We start from the raw sequence: 26,552 nt of genomic DNA, 5'->3' as shown, positions 1-26,552 counted from the left end.
AATATTAACATAGCTTCTTTTTGGTGTTTATATAGTATATCTTTCTTCCATCCTTTTACTTTCAAAATTTTTGTCTCCTATGTTTTAGATGAGTCTCTTCCAAGCAGCATGTAGCTGTTTTTCTGCAGTTTAGCAATCTGTCTTTTAATTAGAGTACTGAATCTATTTTCATTTAATGTAATTTATTGATACATTTGGGTTTAAACCTGTTTTCTATCTGTCCCACCTGTTACTATATTCTTTTCTCCCTGCTTGCCTTTTTCAATATAATTGTATCTTTTATCATTTTATTACTCTCCTCTAAAAAACTGCTTCATATACAACCCGTACTTTCTTTTATTATTATTATTATTATTATTATTAAAGTACTGAGTTTATTTCACATGTATATTTTGTCTCCGCATTTCCATTTGTATGACCACTGCTATTACTATGTCCTGTCACAACATTCCATACATACCTAAAACCAAGCAAAGGGTGGAGTACTATTTTTAAAAATTAAACAGGCATTTTGGACAACACATTCTTGGCAAAGGAACCTAGACAACATTTATCAGACATGGTAGGGAAAATTCTCACTCTGCATTATAAAAAGGACAGCCAGATATCAACTGCTACAGAAATGAAATAAGATGGAAAATTTTAACAAGCTGTTTAAACTATTTTCTTAGAGACTTCCTCCACTGCCAGACATCTTGAATAGCCTCCTGGTCAGTCATTCAGAAGCAATTCTTCACATAATTGATGAATTTGGCTTCCACTTTAGGAGAACCACCTTTTTCTCTACTTGCTTGCATTTTTGCTTTAATGTCTTCTACAGAACTAGGTCCTTTCGGTGTTTTGGGAGTTTTTTCTTGTTTTTGAAGGATTCTTGACCTTTTGATCTTGGTTTTGATGGTTCTGAGTCTTTTCCATTCTGGTTTGATTTCTGTGCATTTTTGGCTGGAATATCTCATACAGATTTCTTCACTGGAGTTTTTTCTTCCGTTTCCTCATCATCAAAATCATCATCATCATCTTCATCTACATCATCATCGTCGTCTTCTTTACCAGCAGCAAGTTTTACTTTTTCCTGTGGAACGGTGCTACCACTTCCAGGGGCAGATCGCTTTCCAGATACACGTAAAAGAGTTTCACATCCTCCTCCCCTTCATCTTCCAACTCTGCACCTTCCTCCACAGCTACTAAGTGCTGTCCACTAATATGCACAGACCCTGAACCACACCTCAACTGTAAGACCACGGGTGGTGTTATTTCAAAGCCTCCAAGGGAAACCGTTGGCTGTACGGACATTTTCAAAGTTGCCAGTGCTACTTTAATTGGACTGTCTTCGTATTTCATTGCCTCTGCTTCAACAATGTGCAATTCATCCTTTGCACCAGCCCCTAAACTGACCGTTCTTAAAGATAACTGGTGCTCATTTTCATCATTATGCACCTTAAAGTGATAACCTTTGTCAGCCTTTAGTTCACAACCGAAAAGATAGTTTGGGGGCCTCAGGGGGCTCATGTCCATGTCCATCAAATCTTGCATGGGGTGGTGGCATGCACTTAGGTAGCAGATAAGGCGAACGGATATAGACACTGTTCCAGAGAACAGATGTGCAGGACAGAATCACACCAGAGACCACAGTCTGTACTTTCTAAACTTCAGTTATGCACCACTAATTTTTGTCCTATCTTCATACCACTTTCCCAAACTGCCAAGATCTAGACCTGCACTGTCCAAAATGGTAGTCACTAGCCATATGTAGTGTTTACCTTTAAACTGAAATTAAACAGCACTTAACATTCAATTCCTCACTTGCACTGGCCACATTTCAAGTGCTCAATAGCCACATGTGGCTAGTGGCTGTTGTAAGGGACAGTGCAGATACAGAACATTTCCATCATTGTAGAAGTGTTGGAGGCTGTTCTCAACCATTTCTCTATCACCCCTAAAACTAGTGAAGTCGCAAAGGGTACTTCAGTTCTTGGAATGCACCAAAGCTCTTATCCTAGTTCTTGGCATGTTCCAATCCCTTTGCCTGAAATGTTCTTCCCTGTTCTTTGCCCTGCCAGCTGCTTTTCTTTCGTAAGGTGTCATCTCATGCATACATAAGATCTTCCCCCTGGATCATCAATCTAAACTACCACCTCACTCCCAACCTCCACTCCATTATTTTCCATCTCAGCCTTTTAGCTTTTTTTCTTTCATTGCAATTATTACAATTTACAATTGTTTTATTCCTATGCCTGCTTACTTCCCCCATCTTTGCCTAAACTATTGCAATTGTTATTTGTCACAACTGAAAGTGCTTTAGATCAGGAAAGGACTTACTTAAAACTGCAAAGTTCACAAAGATGCAAACCAAGACAAACTTATGAAAAATCTGAAAGAAATAATAGTGCAATAACGTTGAGAAATTGTAACTATGGGTCCATGTAGGGGGTATTTAATAAAATCATATTTCACCTCTCAAAGTACAGATTCTCCCAGAATGCTACTACTTTCAAAATACTCAAAAGTGCAGAGATCAAAAAGATTAATGAATAAAGAAAGGTTATTATAAAGTTTAGAAGTTTTTAAAGAGGAATAATAAAATAAGGAAAGCCCAAGCACATCTATGTACGGTATTTAGAAAGCTGGCTAGATCATTTTAGCTAGGAAAATCAAAGGGAACACATCTTGGAAGTGGTCCATATTTTACCTTTTTCAGTAACAAGCTAAAGTTGAGATCCAGGTTTTTCTTGGAGGTTTGCAAGAACAATAAACAATTTGGATATCATATGCCTCAAGCTTTACACAACTGGACAGAAGGAATAATGTGGGATATTCGTCTAATGCCACAAACTTAAAAAGTAAATAAGGATGGAGAACCTAAGATAGCAGCTAGGTGAGATGGCAAAAAAACACCTCCATGAAAAATACTAGATAAAAACCAGAAGGTGACCCAGAATACCGGTTTCAGCTATGCACCAGCTGGAGAAGGTCTGCTAGAACCACAGGGGTCGTACACGTGGTGAAACCAGGAGTCTGCATTCTGAAACAAGGGAGTAAGCTGGCTGAAAAACCCACAGCTGTGCTGCAGTGTGGGGAAGCTGGGGCTTGGTGTTTGGAGACGCACTGGTTCTTTAAAAAAAAAAAAAAAAAAGGGAAAAACCCAGGAGTGGCTGCAGTTACAACGGTGGGAACCACGCAGTGAAGCACGGCACGAGTGGGCTGAGCCAGCTTCTCGGTGTCTGGCGTGGAGGATAGCCCGCTGCGGATTCCCTCAGGGCCAGGGGAGCGGAGGGGAGAGCTGGAAGGAGAAAGAAACCCCACAGCTTGCAGCTGGCTCCCCGGTGGGCTGGAGACACTCCTGCCTGGGGCTGTGCCCACAACCCAGAGCCACGCCAGTTGTCCCAGAGCTGGGAAGGAGGAACTGTGCGAGGAGGGGGGGGTGTTGAGACACGCTGTTCAGCCATCGTTGCATCAGGCTGAGTGTTCCCCTGCATGGCCCGGCGGCCTGGGGCTTCCCTTGAGGGACGGCATGCATTTGTGATGTAGCACAGCCTTCCCTCAGCAGAGGTCCTGGAAGATCACAGCTGAGAAGGGGGGCCCGCTTGGAAAACCCAGGGACACTACATCAATGCTGGTGGTTTGTGGGTCGGCGACAGAGAGGGTCTGGGGCAGAACTGAAATGAAGGCTTAGACTCTTGCAGCGGCCTTGAATCTCTGGGAACACCTGGGGGGTTTGAGTATTAAAGCTGCCCTGCCTCCCTAGCCACCTGGACACACGCCCCACATTCAGGGCAGATGGCTCCAGCAATACACTCAAACTGAGTTCACCAACTGAACCCCACAAGAATCATTTCTCCACACATCACAAGGACAAAATTGAGGATAACCGACTTGAGGGGTATAGGTGACTCGCAGACGCCATCTGCTGGTTAGCTAGAGAAAGTGTACGCCACCAACTTGTATTTCTGAAAAATTAGATTGGTATTTTTTTTTACAACTTGAAAGAACCCTATCAAGCAAAGCAAATGCCAAGGGGCCAAAAACAACAGAAAACCTTAATGCATATGATAAAACCAGATGATATGGAGAACCCAGTCCCAAACACCCAAATCAAAAGATCAGAAGACACACTCTGTACTTGGCACAATTAACCACAGAACTACAATTGAGGAACGAAAACATGGCAAAGGATATAAAGGAAATGAAGAAGACCATGGCACAGGACATAAGGGGCATAAAGAAGACCCTAGAAGAACATAAAGAAGACATTGCAAGAGTAAATGAAAAAAATAGAAGATCTTATGGAAATAAAAGAAACTGTTGGCCAAATTAAAAAGACCCTGGATACTCATAATACAAGATTAGAGGAAGTTGAACAATGACTCAGTGTCCTAGAAGTCCACAGAACAGAAAATGAAAGAACACAAGAAAGAATGGAGAAAAAAATCGAAAAAATCAAAATGGATCTCAGGGATACAATAGACAAAATAAAACGTCCAAACTTAAGACTCACTGGTGTCCCAGAAGGGAAAGAGAAGGGTAAAGGTCTAGAAAGAGTATTCAAAGAAATTGTTGGGGAAAACTTCCCAAACCTTCTACACAATATAAATACACAAAGCATAAATGCCCAGCAAACTCCAAATAGAATAAATCCAAATAAACCCACTCCAAGACATATTCTGATCAGACTGTCAAATACTGAAGAGAAGGAACAAGTTCTGAAAGCAGCAAGAGAAAAGCAATTCACCATATACAAAGGAAACAACGTAAGACTAAGTAGTAACTACTCAGCAGCCACCATGGAGGCGAGAAGGCAGTGGCATGACATATTTAAAATTCTGAGAGAGAAAAATTTCCAACCAAGAATACTTTATCCAGCAAAACTCTCCTTCAAATTTGAGGAAGAGCTTAAATTTTTCACAGACAAACAAATGCTGAGAGAGTTTGCCAGTAAAAGACCTGCCCTGCTTCAGATACTAAAGGGAGCCCTACCGACAGAGAAACAAAGAAAGGAGAGAGAGATATAGAGAATTTTAACAGACATATATAGAACCTTATATCCCAAATCAACAGGACACTCATTTTTCTCTAGTGATCACGGATCTTTCTCCATAATGGACCATATGCTGGGACATAAAACAAGCTTCAATAAATTAAAAAAAAAAAAATTGAATATATTCAAAGCACATTCTCTGACCACAATGAAATACAAACAGAAGTCAATAATTTTTGAATCGTAACTCCACTATTTACTTCCTACATGATATAAAATACACAAACTCTAATGACAAATCAGTGGTTTTGAACTCAATGTAAAATATGTAATTTTTGATAAGAACTATATAAAGGTGGGGGAATGGAGGAGTATAGGAACATACTTTACGTGTCCTATTGAAATTAAGTTGGTATCAAAGAAAAACGAGATTGTTATGGATTAAGAGGTTAATTTTAAGCCCCACAGTAAACACAAAGAAATTATCAGAGAATATGACCATAGAGATGAAAAGTAGAGTAGGGGTCAAGAGAAATGGGGGAAGGGGCAATGGGGAGTTAAGAAATGAGTGTAGGGTTGCTGTTTGAGGTCAAGGGAAATGTCTAGTAATGGATGGTGGGAAAGAGATAGCATTACAACATTCTAAATGTGATTAATCCCACTAATGGAATGCTAGGGAGGGGTTGGAATGGGAAGATTTAGGCTGTATACATGTTTCCACAATTGAGAAAAAAAAAAACAGAGTCTAAAGAGATGACAATTGAATGCCAAAGATGACCCTGGATGGGATCTGAGGATGGAGGACAGAAGGCTCAAAGGGACACAGTTGAGACATAAGGAAAAAAAAAAAGGAAATATAGAATATAAGCTTTGTATCAATGTTGAATCTCTTGTACTTTGTAGCTGCATTTAATGGGATTGCATAAAAGAATGTTCTTGTTTATGGGAATTGTATATGTGAATTATAGTGTTTGTTCAAGGATGTGTGCAGCTAGCTCTCATATGTTCAGAAGACAGAGCAATAGATGATGGATGATAGATAGGAAGAGAGGGATGGAAAGAAATAGCGGTGTGACAGCATGTTAAAGTTGGTGGATTGGGGTATCAGGGGAGGGGGTCAGGGTATGCTGGAGTTCTGTGTATGGGGTTTGTATTGTTTTTGCAACTGTTCCTATAACTTTGAATTTATTTCAAAATTAAAAAAAAGGAATATCAAAAAAAAAGTAAATAAGGATAAATCATATTCCTAATGTAATCATGGGGTAGGATGGGGAAGAGAATCTGCATTTACTGATCAGGGTAAAGAGAAGTGACAGATCAGATCTTTTTAACATATTAACACCTAGGTATCCCTAATCTTTACGAAATAAAAAGATCGCAGCTACTGTAAAGTAGTGCAATTCTTTACTAAACGGTAAGGATAGCTCCCCAAAATATCAGACAGCTGATTCAGTATCTAATTTTAAGTGTTAATTTTTTTTTTTTTTAATTTTGGATTGCAGACGTACTCTTGCTCTTTCTTATCTACACAACTCCTTATTACTAAAGTTGGGGTCCAGCTGTGCGATTATGGCAAATGGACAAAGTGTACCCATCACTTATGACACAAAAGGGTTTTAACTGGACTAGCAAATATTGTACAGACTAGAAGATATTTTCAAGAATACTGGTTTAATTGAGACTTTAATTATGGTCCAAGAGTTTTTATGGAAAATTCAATAAAAGAGATTTGCTATAGAAGAACTTTGGAGGCATGTGATTAGTGATACTAAGAATGGTTGAAATAATAAAAAAAAAAAACACACAAGACAGTACACTCCCACTGGTATTATCAAGCTCTGTATACTGTGACCAAGAAAACAAAGGGATAGTTCTAAAATTTTCTTTCACATCACAGAAAGATATTCAAAACTAAAAAGGCAACACAATAAACCACCAGGAACAATTAGTAAATAATCTGGAACAACCGGAAAAAAAGAAGATATGGCCCCAAGTGCCTCAGTGGAGAAAAGGGACAACCGTAACTGTCCACACATCATACACCAACCTGGATTGGGTGGAATGGCTGATATCACAGCATAAAAACTGTAGGTAAAAACTGCAGAACTGTGCCGGGAAACCCCACCCCCCACAGCAGGCTTAGCTGCAAGCCCTCGCTGTGGGAGAAAGCAGCATTCCTGGAGCAAGCGAATATAATACAACCTAGCTCCAACTGGGGTTTTAATTAACAAATGTGGACTGCTGAATACAAGCTACAAACATAGACAAACCCCTAACAAGCAACAAAGTACCCTGATGTCATTCCCAGTGAAGAGGTGGGGCTGACAGAAAAAAAAAAAATTAAAAAAAAAATGCAGAGGCTTTTAAAGATGACTGACCTTAAGAGAGCCAGAAAACGCCTGTGCCCCAGGAAAGGGAGCCCAGAAGACCAGGTCCACTCTGACCGACGGGTGAAACTGGGGGGCCATGGACTGGCTCTGAAAAGGGGCTTTCTTTCACTTTTTCTCTCTCTCAACCTCAGTGGCTCAGTGGAGAAAGCCCCAGCCACTTTTGGTTTGCAGCGCTCTGACCCAGACAGGGGTGGAGTTAACAGAGTCAGAGAGACAAAGGAGTAAGTCAAATGCAGAAGATAACACCCTAGGGGGTGTATATCTTCCCTAAGAGGAAGGAGGTGGGGCCCAGCCCTAGTGCCTGCCCTCCCTTCAGAACCCAGACCCCAGGGCCTGGGGGAAAACAGTCAAAACAGAAACAACCTAAATTGAGAATTAAAGGGACTATACCTCTTTATACCAGTGGAAAGCAAAAGGCTTACAAGTGCCACCTGCTGGGCAGGTTAGGAAAAGCACAGCAGCCAGAGGCCTCACAGGAAAGTCTGTCAATCTTCTAAGACATACCCTCAGGGAAACGTGACACTGAATATAGCCCCATTCTGAGACCTGAACCCGTTCTGGTCTGGGAAAATGTGATTGGGGTAACCAAGGAAACCAGATGTCTAGACAACAGAAAACTACAAATTACACTAGGAAAAAGGAAGATATGGCCCAGTCAAAGGAAGAAACTTACACCTCAATTGAGATACAGTTGAGATATTGTTTCACTCTAAAGAATCAATTAAAGATTTTCAAATAAATATGATAAATCAATTCAAAAACCAAGTCAACAGCAAAAGAGATGAAAGATATAAAGAAAACATTGGGCAAACAAAAGGTAGAAATCAAAAGTTTGAAAAAACAACTGGCAGAATCTACAGAAATGAAAGGCACAATACAAGAGATGAAAAACACAATGAAGACATAGAACAGCAGATTTCAAGAGGCAGAAGAAAACATCCAGGAACTGGAGAACAAGATACCTGAAACCCTACACACAAAAGAACAGATAGGAAAAAGAATGGAAAAATATGAGCAATATCTCAGGGAATTGAATGACAACATGAAGCACATAAGTGTACATCTTATGGGTGTCCCAGAAGGAGAACAGAAGGGAAAAGAGGCAGAAGTGCAGCATACCCCAAACAGAATAGATCTGAACAGATCTACGCCAAGACACTAAATAATCAGATTATCTAAAGTCAAAGACAAAGAGAGAATCCTGAAAGCAGCAAGAGAAAAGCGATCCATCACATGCAAAGGAAGCTTGACAAGACTGTTTGGATTTCTCAGTAGAAACCATGGAAGCAAGAAGAAAGTGGTATGATATATTTAAGATACTGTGCCAGTTTGAATGTATTATGTCCCCCCAAACATCATTATCTTTGATGTAATCTTGTGTGAGCAGACCTATCAGTGTTAGATTGTAATTCTTTTAGTGTTTCCATGGAGATGCACCCGACCCAACTGTGGGTGATGACTCTGACTGGATAATTTCCATGGAGGTGTTGGCCCGCCCATTGGGTGGGTCTGAATTAAATTACTGGCGCCCTATATAAGATCAGATAGAAGGAGCAAGCTTGATATAGCCAAGAGAGACATTTGAAGAGAGGACAGGAGCTGCAGATGAGAGACATTTTGAAGACAGCATTGAAAGCAGACTCTTACTCCAGAAAAGCTAAGACAGGACAAATACCCCAAGTGCAACTAAGAGTGACATTTTTGAGGAACTGCAGCCTAGAGAGGAATGTCCTGGGAGAAAGCCATTTTGAAACCAGAACTTTGGAGCAGATGCCAGCCATGTGCCTTCCCAGCTAACAGAGGTTTTCAGGACACCACTGGCCATCCTCCAGTGAAGGTACCCAATTGCTGATGTGTTACGGTGGACACTTTATGGCCTTAAGACTGTAACTGTGTAACCAAATAAACCCCCTTTTATAAAAGCCAATCCATTTCTGGTGTTTTGCATTCCAGCAGCATTAGCAAACTAGAAGAGATACTGAAAGAGAAAAACCACCGAGAATCCTATACCTGGCAAAACTGTCCTTCAAATATGAGGGAGAGTTTAAAATATTGTCTGACAAGACAATGACAGAGTTTGTGAACAAGATACCTGCTCTACAGGAAATACTAAAGGGAGCACTACAGACAGATAGGTAAAGACAGGAGTGAGAGGTATGGAACACAATTTTGGATGATGGTAGCACAGCAATATGAGTACAGTGAACAAAGATGACTGTGAGTATGGTTGAAAGAGGAAGGTTAGGAGCACATGGGACACCAGAAGGAAAGAGGAAAGATAAAGACTAGGACAGTATAACTCAGTGAAACCTAGAGTGCTCAACAATTATAAAATGTACAAACATGTTTTTACACGAAAGAGAACAAATGAATGTCAGCCTTGCAAGCTGTTAAAAATGGGGTGCTATTGGTGAAAAATATAATCAATGCAAACTAGAGACTATAGTTAACAGAAACATTGTATTATGCTTCCTTTAATGTAACAAAGGCAATATACCAAAGCTAAATGCCTATAAGAGGGGGATATTAGGGAGGGGTATGGGAGTTTTGGCATTGGTGATGCTGTCTGATTCTTTTATTGTACTTTAATTTAATTCTATCTTTCCTTTTGTTGCTTTTTAGCTGTCATTTTTCTTTCTTTTTCTTTTGTCTCTCTACCTTCTTTGACTCTTCCTCCTCCTTTGTGGAAGAAATGAAAATGTCCTTATACAGACAGTGGTGATGGTGGTGAATGCATAAACATGGGATTATACAGGGAATCATTGATTGTTTAATTAGGATTGTTTAATTAGGATGTATGGTATGTGAACAAACCCATCTTAAAAAAAAACCTTGAGGGCACTATATTTAATGAAATAAGTCAGACACATAAGGTCAAATATTGTATGGTCTCACTGATATGAACTAATTAGAATATGTAAACTCATAGACATGAAATATAGGTTACCAGGATAGAACAAGACTAAAGAATGGGGAGCACTTGCTTATTATGAGCAGAATGCTTGGGTTGAACTTAAGTGTTTGGAAATAGACAGATGTGACAGTAGCAGGTTAGTGTGCGAATAACTAACAGTGCTGAATGGTGTGTGAATGTGGTGGAAAGGGGAAGCTCAGAGTCACATATGTCACCAGAAGGAAAGCTGGAGGTTAAAATATGGGAATGTATAAAACAGTGAATCTTGTGGTAGACAACGTCCATGATTAACTGTACAAATATTAGAAATCTCCTTCATGAACTAGAACAAATGTATGACACTGTAACTAGAAGTTAGTAATACAGAAAAATATACCTATTTGCAAACTATGTACTACAGTTTTCCAGAGCAATGAAAATGTTCTAAAAATTGAAAAAAAAATTGTGGTGATGGATGCACAGCTGTGTGATGGTACCATGAGCAACTGACTGTGCACTTTGGATGACTGTATGGTATGTGAACAAACTCAATAAAATTGAATTAAAAAAAAAAACAAATTAAAAGGCAACAGATTTAACAAACAGTTTTCAGTCTATAAATAATTAACTTGTGAAATTTTCCTTATTCAGTGGGCAAAATGCAAACCATTATTAGTCATATTGTACAATTCTGGAAACTAGGATTAGAAATTCTAGGTCTTTAAATCTTTGTTACAGAGAACAACATTATCCCCGAGAATTAGGATGGAATTTCCTAAAGGGTGTTCATCCTCCAGGGTCATTAAATAATTTCATTTTTTCATTTTTCTTTATTCAAAACAACCAGGAAAAACAGATTATTCTTTTTTTTTTTTTGCCCTGTTTGCAATTTTCTCATACATGCTTTTAAAATCATTTGAAAATAAGACCATTTCCTTTGCTGATTAAGTATCTGTACAAATTAACTGCACAATGTTTCTTGAAATGAACAGAAACTTCACACCAGTGACATTATGCTACCTTCAGAGAAAAAGGATATAAAGCTATCAAGAAACGTAGTATCAGCTTAAAGTTTTAACAGAATCTGTGACAGGCAATGATCAAATTACAATTTTGATTGATTTCCATTATTACTATTATTGCCCACAAGTTCTGCAGCTTGTAACCCATTTGAAACCCTTCTAAAGAAGCCACTTCATGAGTTAAGTACGTGCACAGAGAACAGCAGATACACTGCAATTTTTAAAAAGCAAATCTATTTTACATATTACAGGCTGGAGGCAGTATAATGTAATCAAACATTTTTATGGTGAAGAAGATTAAAATAGGCTTTACATATTTAACAGCTATGATATAATAAACTCCATATCAAAGATGATTGCTCTGAAAATGTATGATAGTGGGATTTAAAATCTCAGATTAAATAAATCGGTTAATTCTCAGTTTGTTTCACGTATTACTGAGCTATATTTGAAGTAAACCTTCAGCTCTTACCACATTATTTATAGTTTTACGTCCAATGACATAAGCAGTAAACTATTTGGAGCATGAAACATGTGACACTAATGACAAATGTATCAGAACATCAGGAATAAGATTAATGAAGAGCAAGTAAATACAGAATAAGGAAATGGAAAGTACATTTATTAAAAATAAAAACAGGAGTCTCTGTGATAACACCAAAAAACACTTCGAATCTAAATACATCCAATATACACTGAACTAATGCACATTTAAAAACAAAACAAAAAACAAAGACCCATTAAGCAATTATTTTCGAACTTTCAAAAGGAAAAAAGTTTTCACTCTCTTTTGCTAGATATCTGCCTACAAACACACCATACTACACCAATGTTCTCTTTTAAATGCTCTGTACAACACAGTACTGCAGAGGGTGCAGTTACTTTGATGAGCACATTGTTTTTGAATAAAACCATAGTTTATGAATGGATGATACAGAACATAAATCAGTGGCTCTATTTCATAAAAGTATTTGTAGACTGGAAGAGCAGTGACAACCATTTTCTGAAATCTTCAGTTTTAACAAAAGGTATGGAGAAAAACTACTAAATCTAGACCTTTCACATTATTTTGTATGGGTACCAAGTACTGTGTAAAACTTACGTAAAATCTTAAATTAGCCAAAACTGTTGTCTTTAAACTTTAGATCCAAATTCTTCTTCTCCACTCTTCCAGCAGGGCTGAGAAATCTTTTCTGCTATTGTCACTAATAATGCTTGTCAAAACAAACAATGCTGAAATAGAATATGCACTGTGGAAGAAAGATAGTACCAAAAATGTCATACTGAGCTTCAGTCTTAAGACACACACACTTCCTGTTGGATACTGGACTGTGAGAGCTTATTATCCTCAGTCGTTTCATGTCCTGGGGCATGGCAAGTAGTTTTCCGCTTAAATAGTCGAAGACTCAGTCGTAATAACTCATTGTCTACCACTGGAGCATTTGTGTAAGCTTGTTTCACAGTGCCCTATTTGGAGAAAAGAAAAACAAAAACAAATTTTAAGAAGATGTACATTATTAGCTGACAGTGAGAAAGATGGGCAAGTTAAACCCTAACAAAAATATCTAAGTTATAAGAATGTTTAATTTTGGGTGGGTATTAAATTAATAAAATCTTTTATGGAGCTATACTCTAATTCAGTCTTTCTTTTTACATGGCAACCTTCAATTCTCTGAAGAGTAGCACCATGACTTCCTTCCTCACATTTTTTTCTTTTGTAAACTAAACATTCCATACTCCTCACCAGTCCAGTCGGTTCAAGTCTGTGCTGGTTTGGATACATTATGTCCCCCAGAAAAACTCATGTTCTTTAGAGCAATCTTGTGGGGCAGACATATTCATCTTGATTAGGGTGGAAATGTTTGATTAAATTATTTCCATGGAGATGTGGACCCTGCCCATTCAGGGTGGGTCTTAATTAAATCACTGGAGTCCTGTAAGAGAGCTCACAGACACAAGGAGCTCAGAGTAGCTGAGAGAGACATTTTAGAGATGGCCATTGAAAGCAGATGCTTGGAAACATTTGGAGATGGTAGCCCAGAGTCTGCTCTGGAGAAGCTAAGAGAGACAAGCTCAGAGACATTTTGGAGAAAGCCATTTTGAAACCAGAACCCTAGAGCAAAGGATCATGAGATGCCAGCCACATGCCTTCCCAGCTGACAGAGGTGTTCCTGATGCCACTGACCTTCCTGATGCCATTGGCCTTCCTTTAGTGAAAGCATCCTCTTGTTGATGCCTTAGTTTGCACACTTTTATGGCACTATAAATTTGTAACCCAATAAATCCCCTTTATAAAAGCCAATCGATTTCTGGTATTCTGCGTAATGGCAGCTCTAGCAAACCAGAACAAAGTCTGATAAAATATGGGCTCTAGAACTGAACAAATTCTCCAGAAGACAACTGATCAATGTAGTATACCACCGAATTACACCCTCTTTGTACTAAAAATCTCTATTATTGTAGCTTAAAGCTACGTTATCATTTTTGGCAGTTATTTTTATAAAATTTTGTTAAGTGTTCTCCAACCACGTGCATAACAAAATTAGGGTAACATAAATTCCTAAAACATTGTTATTTCTGTTCTTTTCCAGGATCCTTAAAAATAAATGACAGTGGTTCCTTAGCACATCTGCATTCTTTTTTTAAAAAATATTTTATTTTATAAATTGTGATACAGTAAAATTGACTTTTTTATGTACAGTTCTGAGTTTTAACTCATGCATATATCAATTCATGTAACTATGACCACAATTAGAATAGAACAGTTTCTGTCCCTTTGTACTTACCCCCTCTCCAAAACTCTAACCCCTGACAATTACTGATGTTTTCTGTCACTAGTTTTGCTTTTTCCAAAATTCATATAAATGGAATCACAAAGTATGTAAGTTTCTTTCACTCAACATAATCCCTCTGAGATTCATCCATGTTATTGTTAACATGATAGTTCGTTACTTTTTCTTGTTAATTAGTAATCTTTTATATGGATGTGCCACAGTTTATCTACCAGCGTGCTGAATGTTGGCGTTGTTTCAGGTTTGAGATTATTAAAAGAGCTGCCATAAACATTTGTGCACAGGTTTTTACACAAACACAAGTATTCATTTTAATAAGGTAAATACCTAGGAATGGATTTGCTGGGTCATATAGTAAGTGTACATTTAACTTTATGAGAAAAGAGCAAACTGTTTTCTAAAGTGGCTCTATGATGTGCATTCTCACCAGTAATATGAGTTTCAGTTGCTCTGCATTTTCACCAGCACTTGATAATGACAAGATTTCTTTGTTTGTGTTGTTTTTTGCCTATTGTAATGGGGATAATGGTACCTTGCAGTTTTAATTTGCATCTCCCTAATGGCTAATAATGTTAAACATCTTTGCATATGCTTATCAGTTGTCCACATAGCATCTTGGTGAAGTGTCTAAATCTTCTGCCCATTTTAAAAATACGGTTGATTGTCTTCCTACTATTAAGTTTTGAGAATTCTTTATATGTTCTGGATACAAGTTGTTTTTCAAGGTTGTGATTTGCAAATCACTTTTTCCCAATCTTTTCAGTCTTTTATCAGTGTCTTTCAAAAGTTTTAAATTTTGATGAGGACCAATTATCTAAAAAAAAAAAAAATTTATTCAACCCCCCACCCCAAGTCAATCAGTCATATTTGTGTGAGTCTATTTCTGCACTCTCTGTTCTGTTACATTGCTCTAAAGTGTTTATTCCTTCACCAATACCACACGATCTTGACTACTGTAGCTTTACAGTAAGTCTTGAAATAGGTTACTGTGAATTCTTCAACTTTATTCTCTTTTCAAAATTGTGTTGGCTATTCTAGTTCCTGACTTAGCATGTAAATTTTAGAATCAGCTTGTCTGCATCTATGAAAAATCCTGCTGGGATTTTTACTAGAATTTTGATAAATCTGTAGATCAATTTGGGGAGAATTATAATCTTAACTTTACTGAGTCTTCCAATCCATGAACATGGTATGCCTATTTATTTAAGTCTTTGATATTTTTCATCAATGTTTTGTAGATTTCAGCATATAGATTCTGCACATGATTTGTTAGATTTATACCTAAGTACTTCATTTTGTGGGCAACAATTGTAAAGGGTATTGTTTTATAAATTCAGTTCCCAGGTTTTCACTGCTAGTATAAAGAAGCAAACTGATTTTGGTATGATAACCATATATATCCGGAGACCCTTCTAAACTCATTATTAGTTCCAGGAATTTTTTTTTTGGCGGGGGGGGGGGAATAGTAAATTCCTTGAAATCTTTATGTAGGCAATCATTCTGTCTGCATTAGTCAGTTTTACTTCTTCCTTTCCAGTCTATATGTCTTTTATTTATTTAGTTAGTTGTTTGTCTGTCTATTGTTTGTTTGTCTATTTTTGCCATAATAAATATGCCATTGAACAGGGATGGTGAGTGATACCCTTGCCTTGTTCCTGATCTTAGGAAAAGCATTCAAACTTTCACCATTAAGTATGATGTTAGCTCTAGTTTTTTTGTTGATGACCTATAAGTCCAATTTATTTATATATTCTAATTCCAGTTTGCTAAGAATTTTTATTATGAAGGAATGTTAAATTTTGCCAAATATTTTTTCATCTATTAATATGATGATGTGCCTTGATTGTTGTTCAAATATTGAACCAGACTTTCATTCCCAGGAGAAACTATACTTTGTTGCAGTGTGTTATTCTTTATAATATATTGCTGGATCTAATTTCCTAATATTTTACTGAGGATTCTTGTGTCCATGTTCATGAAAGATAAGGTCTGCAGTTTTCTTGTATCTGTCTGGTTTTGGTTATCAGAGTAATGCTGGCTTCATAAAGTGAGGTGGGAAGTGTTCTTCCTCTTCAATTTTCAATTTCTGTATGTGTGTAGAACTGTTGTTATTTCTTCTTTAAATGAATTGTAGCTTTTTGCCAGTGAAGCCATCTGGGACTGAAGATTACTTTTTCAGAAGGTTTTCAGCTACAAATTCATTAAAAAAAAAAAAAAAAGATATAGGAGTATTCTGATTATCTATTACTTCTCAGATCAGTTTTGGTGGTTCGTAGCTTTAAAGGGATAGATCGATTTCTTTTAAATTGTCTTATTTACGTGTATAAAGTTGTTTGTAGTACTCCCTTATTATCCTTTTAATGTCTGTAGGACCTGTAGTGATATCCCCTCTCTCTTTCATTTTTGATATTGATAATATGTGTTTTCTTTTTCAGTATGTCAGTCTAGCTAGGGGTTTAGCTAGGGGTTTATCCATTTTGTTCTTCCCTTCAAAGAACCAGCTTTTGGTTTCACTTACATTCTGTAATGTTTTTCTATTTTCAATTTAATTGACTTCTGCTTTCCATTATTTCTTTCCTTCTCCTTGTTATGGGTTTGTACATTCTTTTAATACTACACAACTTAAAATGAGACAAACTCACTTAAAACAGCTAAGTGTTTTCTTAGAATCTTTCACCAATCTCTCCTTATATTGTGCTACAACTTCATACTTTAAAAATCATTCTCCTAAATAGAGAAGATGATACCAATATAGGGGTTCAGTGATTTTCTTTTTTTTGTTTTTTTGTTTTTATGTCATCTGATAAGGGCTGGCCACTTACTCCAATAAATAGTCCTATTCTTTACTTTGCTTTTATAGTCATACATAATTTAAAGGTTTTCTTGTTTTGTTTTTCTTAGCACTTTTCATGAGGCTTTGTAGCATCTAAAATTAATTTTCTTCAGTTGTGCCTCTTTCTGTTTTTGTGCTGCTCTGTTTCACACTGAGTAATCAGAAACCTCACAATGCTTTCTTTAGATAGTTCAATTATTGGGCATTTATAATGTGCCACTAAAACTTTTTATAATGTGCCAGATACTACTTCAGTGGTTTGTGCTCCGTATTGAAGGAGTACATGGTTCTGAACAATGGTACTCCATGGGAAATTTCAGGTGTGGTTTTGTTTGTCCCAATTTTTTTAGGGGTACTTTGGCATATTAGAGGCAAGAACCAGGGAATATTACAAAATATTTTTCATAAAAATGGGGCATAATTCTGATGAGATTGCAATGATAGTCTTTATCAACTGAACCACAGAACACAGAAAATAATTTTTGAGTGACTATTTTTCAGTGTAGTACAAAGGATAATAGTGTACCATTCTAAATGTAAGGGAGAGAAATTGACTGATATAATGGCTGCCTAGGGTCTTAGGGCTTAATTCTTTTAGAGAAACTTCCAGTTAAGAAAATCTGGAAGGAGAGATGGAAACCTAAGCAATAGAATAAAGAGAGGTATACACTGAAATGGACATAGAAAGGAGAGAATGACTGCAGCAAATGTGTCAGAAGAAATTTTGAGTAGGGTCTTTGAGCAGAAAGACTTAGTGATTATATAGTCAAGACATGATTTTTAAAAAGTCTATTATTATTCTTATCAGTTTTCATTTTAATCTTTGGAGATGAGTCTGCCCCTTTCTTTTTCAAATTTAATTCCCACCCCCTCCAAAATCTGAATATTTTTCTTTAAAGTATTATCCTTTTCTTTAGTAATGTTATGACTCCAAAGGTAATCTCATGGTTTCCTAAATGCCCCCTAATAAAAAGCTAATAAAAACGAACACATTAAGTTGTCAAATAAAGATCATGTAGGGACAAAATTAAAACAAAGTAAACCATGAAGCAATTTTTAATTATTTGAAAGTAATATTTAGGGGGCAATACAGGCAACTTATTCAGCCAATATTTCCCTAACACGTTAAGACCAAGTGTCTTTTGTCATATCATACAGGCTAACCGCCTACTCCAAATAAAAATCTCAGTTTCCTAACTTTAAAAAATCCAAGATGTTAATTTCTCATCATCACATCTCTTTTAATTGTAGCTTAGTTTCTATTTTACTTTTTATTTCCCATAATTCTTCTAATCTAAATGTTTATATTATCACCTCCATTTACCTACCTCTCTTCCAATCTGAGGCCTTCTCAGAAATACTACTCCTATAAAGATGCTCCCTATTCTGTTTCTGGCAAATTTCTTCTTAATCTTCAATTTACATAAATTTCTGATATATGTTCTTATCTAAAGAAGCTTTCCACAAATGAGTATTTCAGAGAAAGAGTATTTTAAACTTTCTTTACATATCAAGTTTTGAATAACAATTACAAGGAAGTAAAATAAGTATTATAAACATTAATAGAATTCTTCCTTTTATATGTATAAGACAAGGAAACCCAACTCACAGAAACCGACAATGAAATCACAATCTTACTTTAAAGCAATCAAATGATAAACATTCATATTATTCACCCAACACTTTATATTTTTTCCAAGGAAATGACAGTACCTTCTCATTTTTAACAAGCTGCTTACGGATTGCAGAATCCCGTCTGAAGCATAATGCTTTACAACATGGTCCAAGATTACTAAGAAGACTTGCTCGCTCTTCTTTTCGTAGTAATGCCGCCATGTTGAGAGCCCCCAATTCATGTTCAAAAAGACTGTCGGCATCTTACAATAAAAATGAACATGTATTATGTTTTCCTAAAAAACGAAAGTGTTACTAACTGCTTAGTTGAATATTCTACAAAGCCTATACTTTATCAAACTTGACAACATCAGTGAAAAGTATTTTACATTAAAGGAAATATATTCTCTGTGAAGAATTTCAATGTATAATTAGTTATTTTGCTAGTAGTAAATGAAAATAAATGTTCTGATAGCTATTTTAAATGTGTCAAAGATATAAGCAAAGCGACTTGGGGGAGAGAGAGAGATTGATTCTCTCAATCTATCAGTCTGGTTTTAACTGAGACAAAATGCTCTGAGAGGAAAACTTCAAGTTAGGAATCAGTGAAGTTAAATTCAGTCTGTTGCTTACACTCAACCACTTCTTAAAGCTCTACATTTTAGGACTTCATTACATAGCAAGCTTAAAATGTAATCATAATATTCAAGACTGTGACCTCTCAAGAAATCAGTTAAGTTAGAAAAATGAGTAAGTGTTGGTCAATCTGCATATTTTACCCTAGATTTAGTCACTATAAAACCTGGGACAATATATTAAACTAAAAACACTTAGTTTTAAGTCACAACCTGCAAGGTAGGGCAAAAACACTTAAACTTCATAAAAATAGCAGAATTAAGGAACAATTTGATAAAAATTAAAAGTCTAGGTTAAAAAAAGACTAAATAGAAGTAAAAATAACAGAACAGAGTCAGCCTATACTACAGATAAATAAGAGAAAGAGTAGTAACTTAAAGCTAGCATTTTAAGGGTCAGCTAAGAGTCCCAAAGGCACCAGGCATATTGCCTCTATTCAAACAACAGGTCACTGTAAATCCCCACAAAGGAAGGCAGCAAATAACACCTAGGTAAGACAAAACAGACACACCTGACTGAGAATGAATGGACTGCATCACATACTTTCTTTAAATTTTTTGAACTGCCAAGCAAAAATAATGAGATTAGATAATTAACAAAAAGAAACTAGTGTCATGTTATATACCCAGTCAGCAGGTAGAAAACATAAGTACAAATAAATATAAAGAAAAACCCAAAATAAAATTTTAAAAGTGGTCAAACTAAGCTAAGATTCTTGGTGCTATAAACTACTTTGTAAATACAGTAGCCATGAGGCATGACTGGGGAATGGTATGTACTAATAAACAAAATACCCTGAGTATAGTTAACTACCTAAGCCACTTGTCTGTCAGAATCCTCTGGGGAGCTTTTTAAAATACAGTGCCTGGGCCCTGCCACCAGATCTATATAATCAGCGCCTCCACAGGCGGACCAGGATACCTGAGGCAGTTCCTCAGATTATTCAGAAATACCAAAGTTTGAGCCAACCAATGGCATAGTCATATATGCATACTAATTGCTGAAAAAAAATGAGCATGAACTAGCTTCCCACTATAGATGCAAATACTGAAGAAATTTACATTGAAACTGTGCCCTTCCTAGAAAATTGCTTGTTTGAATAAATCTCTCTCTATTAGCACTCATTCTCTGCTTTCTCACCAGAGTAGAATATACAACACACACTTGCAAAACTGCCCCCTCCCACCCTCCAGAGTATAACATAGCTAAACTTCCAGTCTCTTCAGGGTTGTGAACTGACCAGCACTAAATTACCCAAGAGACGGAATAAACAGATACTTAAGTATAAGGAAAGCAAAGGCACCAAAATATGTGAAAAGGTTTAGCTCAAAAGAACTTAACCATATTGCAATCAGAAAACCTAGACAGAAGTAATTTTAACTTCGTACATAAATTAAGCTTTATGTTTTAGCCTTGGTACGTATATTTGTAATTACATATAGGGTGGGGGTAGGCATAGACCAAACAGAACAGATAAATCAGTATCAATTATTTCACAAATTATTTATTGAATACCTACTATGTGTCAGGCACCAATCTAGATGAAGGCACGATTATTAAGAATAAACACAGAATACAACAGTAAACAAAAGAAAGTCCCACCCCTTAGGAAACTGGCATTCAGCATCATTCATCAGTTTTCTAACAAAGTTACTACAGCAGTAATAAACAGCGTATATACTTCCATTCTTTTGGTAAATCATCAGTAGGTCAGGGCCAAACTATTCATCATAATTAGCAAAATCAAACTAGAGTTTTAACTCAAAATGCCATTAATAAAAGCCACAGGAACACACAGCTTAACAGGTTTTATTCCCATTATTTTACAAACGAAATTGAGGCCCGGAGGAGTTACTGCTTAAACCGAGAGCCAACTAAACGAGGTAAAAGAGTGGAGCAAGAATGCAGGTCATTTTCATATTCATACACACATACAATTTTAATTTATATTTCGGACACAACATTCTATCTTATTGGGCTATATTAAAATTGATAATAGTTAATAGTTTTACTATTTATACTAACAGGTGAAAAGAAGGGCATGGATTCATGAAATCCATAAAATAAATTTTTTTTCAATTTGGTATTAGTAAAAAACTTTATTTGTTTAACCACATTTTTTTACTTTCTGGGATATGACAAAAAAAAATTGTTAAACAATGCTGCTGTTTCTATCTTCTCTTCCTTCCCATGCTCCTCCCCACCCCCATTAACAAAAATATTAATAAGCTGCCAAAACAAAATACGGTAGGCTTCAGAAAAGAGAAATTGCAACAACAAAAGAATCCACAAACTAAATGAAGTGCTATGGAATAATTAAAAGTTGTCGCAATAAGGTCTAAAAACTCAGTGTGATAGAATATATTCAAACTTAAGAGGAGTTAATATTTATTGAGTGCTAACTATATGCATAAACTCATCTAACTCTGACAACAATTGTATACAGTTCGTGGTGTAATTATTCCTGATTTACAAAGATGAAATGAACCCTCAAAGAAATTAAATAATAGCTAATAAGTGGTGTACCCTATCAGAATCCAGATCACCTGGCCCTAGAGACCAAACTCTTAAACCACTTTGTTGTAGTCTCTACCTAGACATCTGCATTTGGATAGACTCCCTGTTTCCCAGAAGGGGATGCCAAAACTTCCAAGCTAGACTGTTTTTCCAGGCTCTGCTTAATGCCTTGGGTAAAGCATTAAGCACTTTGACATCTGAATTTCCTCATCTTTTAAAAAGTAATTTTGATACAGAAGTTCATTGAACGATTCTTCCAACTTCACTGTGCTTCTAAATTTTCTTCAAAATAAGATGAAAAAAGGAATTTTGACCATGAGGATTAAGTAATGAATACAAATGATTCCTCAAAAAAATAGTTCCTGTATCATAAATGCTGTTATCAGAACAGAACAGATCCCTTCTCAAAGATATCTTAATAGTTATAGCAGACATTATACAAAATGAAATGGAATTACCTTTGGGTTTCTCTACAAGTCTCTGACATGTTTCTTTGACTTTGGCAAATAGTTCAGAACCTGCCAACTTTTTAGAAATTCCAACTCTCAGCATAACAGCTCCAGGTGTGAATTTTAAGAGTGCGGCCCCAGGCTCTCGTGGTTCTTTTGGATGCTTTGGCATAAGACCAGACCAATCCACATCTATCACATCTAATGGATCTGTAAAAAGTTAAAGAATAGAATTCTTTAACACCAAGAAATAGCATTCTGGTTACCTACAGCGAAACATAAATCAAGACAAAATACAACAAGCTCTAAATAACAAGTTAAACCAAAAAAGCTCATATTCTTAAAATGAAAACTTTTCCATAAACACTAAAATTTAGACTCTGAGGACCCTTACAAATAAAAAACAGCCTTGCCACCAAAAGGAAAAAGACAAGCAAACAAAAAACCCCACCCTTACAAATAACTCAGTTAAAAAGCACAGCTACTTCCCAATGAAAGAACTCCATTATTTTATTAAGATTAGATCTGACGTTTTGGAACTTGACACCAGAATTCTTTGAAGAGTTAAATCTACAAGTATATTTAGTTTACATGTGTGCATGTGCATGCACACGTTTTATGCGCTAAAAACAAGTAATTCATTATGAAAATCTTTTAAGAATCAGATAGCAACTATTATTAACATTAAGAGCAAATGACCCATCAATGAGAAGGAACAAATGAGAAAACTAAAAGGAATTACAGTCCATTTAGAAATACCTAGTCTGTGGCACTACAGTTATGAAGCTGTGCATCATATAGCTACCATCTAGAATATTGCTAGGCAATCGTTACTTGGTTAGATTCAGATCCCATAACATGAATCTTGAATTCTGAAAGGAAATCTTGGAATCCTGCTATTTTAAATGAGGTCCTTTCTACTTCATAGGTAATGTTTACTTTCTCTCCCTGAATTAAAAATAAGCAGGGATTAGACACTATAATTTTCATTTTATTGGACTTGCAAGCTTAATTAAATATATAAAGGGGGAAATTCTGTCTGATGCCAATTGTTATAGCATGAGAGGGAACAAATTCTACTTTTACCATAAATCAAATAATCTTTACGTTCAACCACCTCTGCCAATGATTACCTGGCATCTTCTCATCATCCTGTTGATCCTCCCTCTTTTCAGCATCACCTGCCAGAATTTCATCTAGTTCATCATCACTGATCGGCTCATATCCTTCAGCACCAGATCCTAATGAATGTGCATCATCTAACTTGGATTCTTCATCTCCTGTTAAATAGACAAATTAATTTCAGCCTTAAGGGAGAGATGTTTAAGTCAAGCCAAAGAGATAGAAGCTGTGAACACAAAAGAAAAATCCAAAAAGCATTTTTCATCATAAAAACTATTTTCCTTATCAAACACTTGGTAATTCCAAAAGAAAACAGAAAGTGGTACATACACAATGGAATATTATTCAGCCATAAAAAGGAGTGAAGCTCTGATACATGCTAAAATATGGATAAACCTTGAAGACATCATGTTTAGTGAAATGAGCCAGGTACAAAAAGGCAAATATTATATGATCTTGCTTATCTGGAATAACTAGAATAAACCAATTTCATAGAGACAGATAGAAGATTTTACCAGGGGTGAGGGGTGTAGCAGATGGGAAAGTTCTGGTAATGGATGGTGGTGAGGGCACTGCAACACTGTGAATGTGATTAAACTCACTGAATGGTATGCTTGGGAGGGGTTGCAATGGGAAAGTTTATGTTGTACATATGTTTCTACAACTAACAACAAAAAAAGAGCAACTAAAGAAACAATGATAATTAAATGAAATACATGGTCCTAGATGGACTCTAATAATGGAAAAGAAAAAGCTCAAAAGGACCTTATCAGGACATGAAAAAATTGCAGTCTAGACCATAAGCTTTATATTAGTGTTGAACTGTCTGAACTTGATAAGTTGCTTGAACCACTTAAGGTGGCTGCATAAGCGAATATCCTTGTTCTTAGGAAACGTACATGGAAGTTTTATGTGTTCAAGGAGCATGATATATACAACCTACTCTCAAATGTTCAGAAAACAGACAGGCGGACAGACAGACGGATGGATGGATAGATAGAATGATAAGGCAAATGTGGCAAAACATTAAAACTGGTGGATCTGGGTATTGAGGGGGGTGTGTTGCTAGAGTTCTCCATATGGTTTTTGTATTACTTTTGTAACTGTCCTGTAAATTTTAAATTATTTCAAAATAAAAAATTAAAAAGACATACATTATGGACAGCAATAGCAGAATAGGTTATAAGACTACAATTAAAATAAGAGAAATAAAAGCTATCATTAACATATTAATATTGGTGGTAGGTGTTGCACTAATTTTTGCCAGAAAACTTAAGCAAACCCAAACACAAATCTACTGACTTCAAAAGAAGACAGTAAATTCTTGGCCTAAACAAACTTAATTTAAAAAAACCTTGCAAATTGAATAATAAAATTTATCTGAAACATAAATCTTAGTTCATAAGATTTAGCTCATGATATGAAGTCTTATAACAGTAGGGTAAAAATATAAAGGCATCATTAATTCTTCTCCTACATCCCAACTTCTCTTCCCTATCCCAATGTTTTCCTTTAAATACTGAACATAACTTTAAGAAGAATGCTGTCACACAATTTAAAAATATCTTTCTTAGTTCCACTAGTTTATGTTCCATTTATTTTACCAACTTTTCTAAATCACCTAGGCTAAACTTTGTCTCCTGGTAAATTAGTTGTGAACTTAATCCCAAAACTACATGGCATGCTTAATATTTCTAATCACTAGTTACCCATACACTTTATAATTAAAGTCTACAAAACCAGTTATCAAAATGCAATAGGATGCTTTACGGGTCTGAATTTGCAGCAAATAAAATATGAGAAATTACAAAATGTTTCTATAGCCATTCCAATAATTTTCTATTCTAGTAAATTCTAAAATCATCTCCCCATACCCTCACCAATCCTCCTCTAAGGTAACTAACGTCTTCATACTAATGCATACATTAAGTGCATATAACAGAATTTTTTATTTTTCAAGTTTACCCAACTGATTTTCTGACTTTAAAAATCTTTTTGTCACACAGTAAGAGATTCACCTATAAATTCCATGCTGTTATCTGTGATCACAGCTAGTAAATGAAAGGTATTTATTCCAATCACAAAACACCTATTATAATAAGTAGTTCAACTGCATTCAATTATACCCCAAGGCTGAACCTCCATTAGTATCATGGCTCATGATCTGATGCTATCACCACTCAAAATTGAGATGAAAATGTCATGTGAACGAAGTTGAAGTAGAAATGTTTTTGTCAAGTCAAACAGTAGAGAAATATAGAACACAGTGGCATGCTGGAATATCTCATCAGATAACCAGGAGATTCAAGGATGTTTATAGCTTTAAAAGAAAGTGATTTTTACTCTGGGCTATAATATGGTAAACAAAAGGAATAAAAAAATATTACTGCCTACATACCCTTGGAGGCTAGACATGGAGAGATTATGACAGATCAATGGAGTAAGCGCTGATACGACAACTGGAGAGTCTGAAGGAGGCAGATTTTCCAGGAGAATTCTCAAGGGAGCCATTACTCAACAAGGAATAAGACACAGTGCACATATATACAGGGAGAGCATATTTTCACTTATCGGCAGTTTATTGTGTCCTCACACTAGTTTTCATGATAAAGAAAGAAAAAGCTATGGTCCCTGACAAAAGAGCACGGTATGATAGGCTGAAACCCATGCAAAAAAAATTATAATACAGTGTAAGGATGCTATCAGATGTATCCACAAGGTGCTATGGGAATGTGGAAGACTGAGTGCCTTTAACGGAGGCTTCAGAGAAGAAATAATGCAAAAACTGGGACTTGAGGTTTGAGTAGGATACAAAGGAAAGGACTATGGCAATGGGAAGAGCAGGTACAAAGAGGGACAACAGAAGGCAGCCCATCCCGAGAATGTCAAGGCATGAGTGAGTTTGTCCAGGAGGCTGGGGTGAAGGATGACAGCAGAGGCAGCAGAGACTGAGGAGCCACACAGCTGAGGATGGCTCTGACGAAGCCAAAGGGCCACTGTGTATTTCTCAGGGCTTCCATCTACTCTCACCCACTCCGAGAAGGTCTTTATTTTAGGAGTGGGGAGTGCCAATAAGGTTCTATAGGCAAATTGTCATCAAATGCAGTTTCAAATTGTGTTGTTATTTCGCATATTTGTTCTCAAATATCATAGTAAACAGGGGCCATAAGCATTTCTTTGAATCCCTCCCTGAACTAGGCTAAGCATTCATTGCAATTTTTCTGATTTTATTTTTTTAACATCAAAGAAAAGAAAGTGATGGTTACTCTTTACATCTATAGCCATTACTACCAAGCAATCTTTCATTTC

The 26,552-nt window shown here is 36.3% G+C and overlaps 1 protein-coding gene and 1 pseudogene across 12 annotated transcripts in view; both read right to left on the bottom strand.

Annotated features, from left to right (window-relative positions):
* Positions 1–313: 313 nt before the first annotated feature.
* Positions 314–1,640, bottom strand: LOC119507151 (annotated as a pseudogene).
* A 10,241-nt stretch (positions 1,641–11,881) lies between these two features.
* Positions 11,882–26,552, bottom strand: part of ZC3H13 (zinc finger CCCH-type containing 13) — a 109,090-nt gene continuing 94,419 nt past the window's right edge. For 11 of the 12 annotated variants that reach the window (XM_037799774.1, XM_037799773.1, XM_037799772.1 and 8 more), the window contains 4 exons: positions 23,255–23,401; positions 22,131–22,331; positions 18,619–18,782; positions 12,577–12,747 (listed from right to left, as the gene is read on the bottom strand). In XM_037799774.1, coding sequence (XP_037655702.1) covers positions 12,577–12,747; positions 18,619–18,782; positions 22,131–22,331; positions 23,255–23,401 — 683 coding nt within the window. Of the gene's footprint in view, positions 12,748–18,618; positions 18,783–22,130; positions 22,332–23,254; positions 23,402–26,552 lie in introns of all 12 variants that reach the window. The other variant, XM_037799775.1, reaches the window with a different exon arrangement.

Source organism: Choloepus didactylus, chromosome 12 (genome assembly GCF_015220235.1).
Source record: "Choloepus didactylus isolate mChoDid1 chromosome 12, mChoDid1.pri, whole genome shotgun sequence".
NCBI lineage: Eukaryota > Metazoa > Chordata > Mammalia > Pilosa > Megalonychidae > Choloepus > Choloepus didactylus.
Note: the sequence above shows the minus strand (reverse complement) of the source record. Positions and strands in the feature narration are given on the sequence as shown.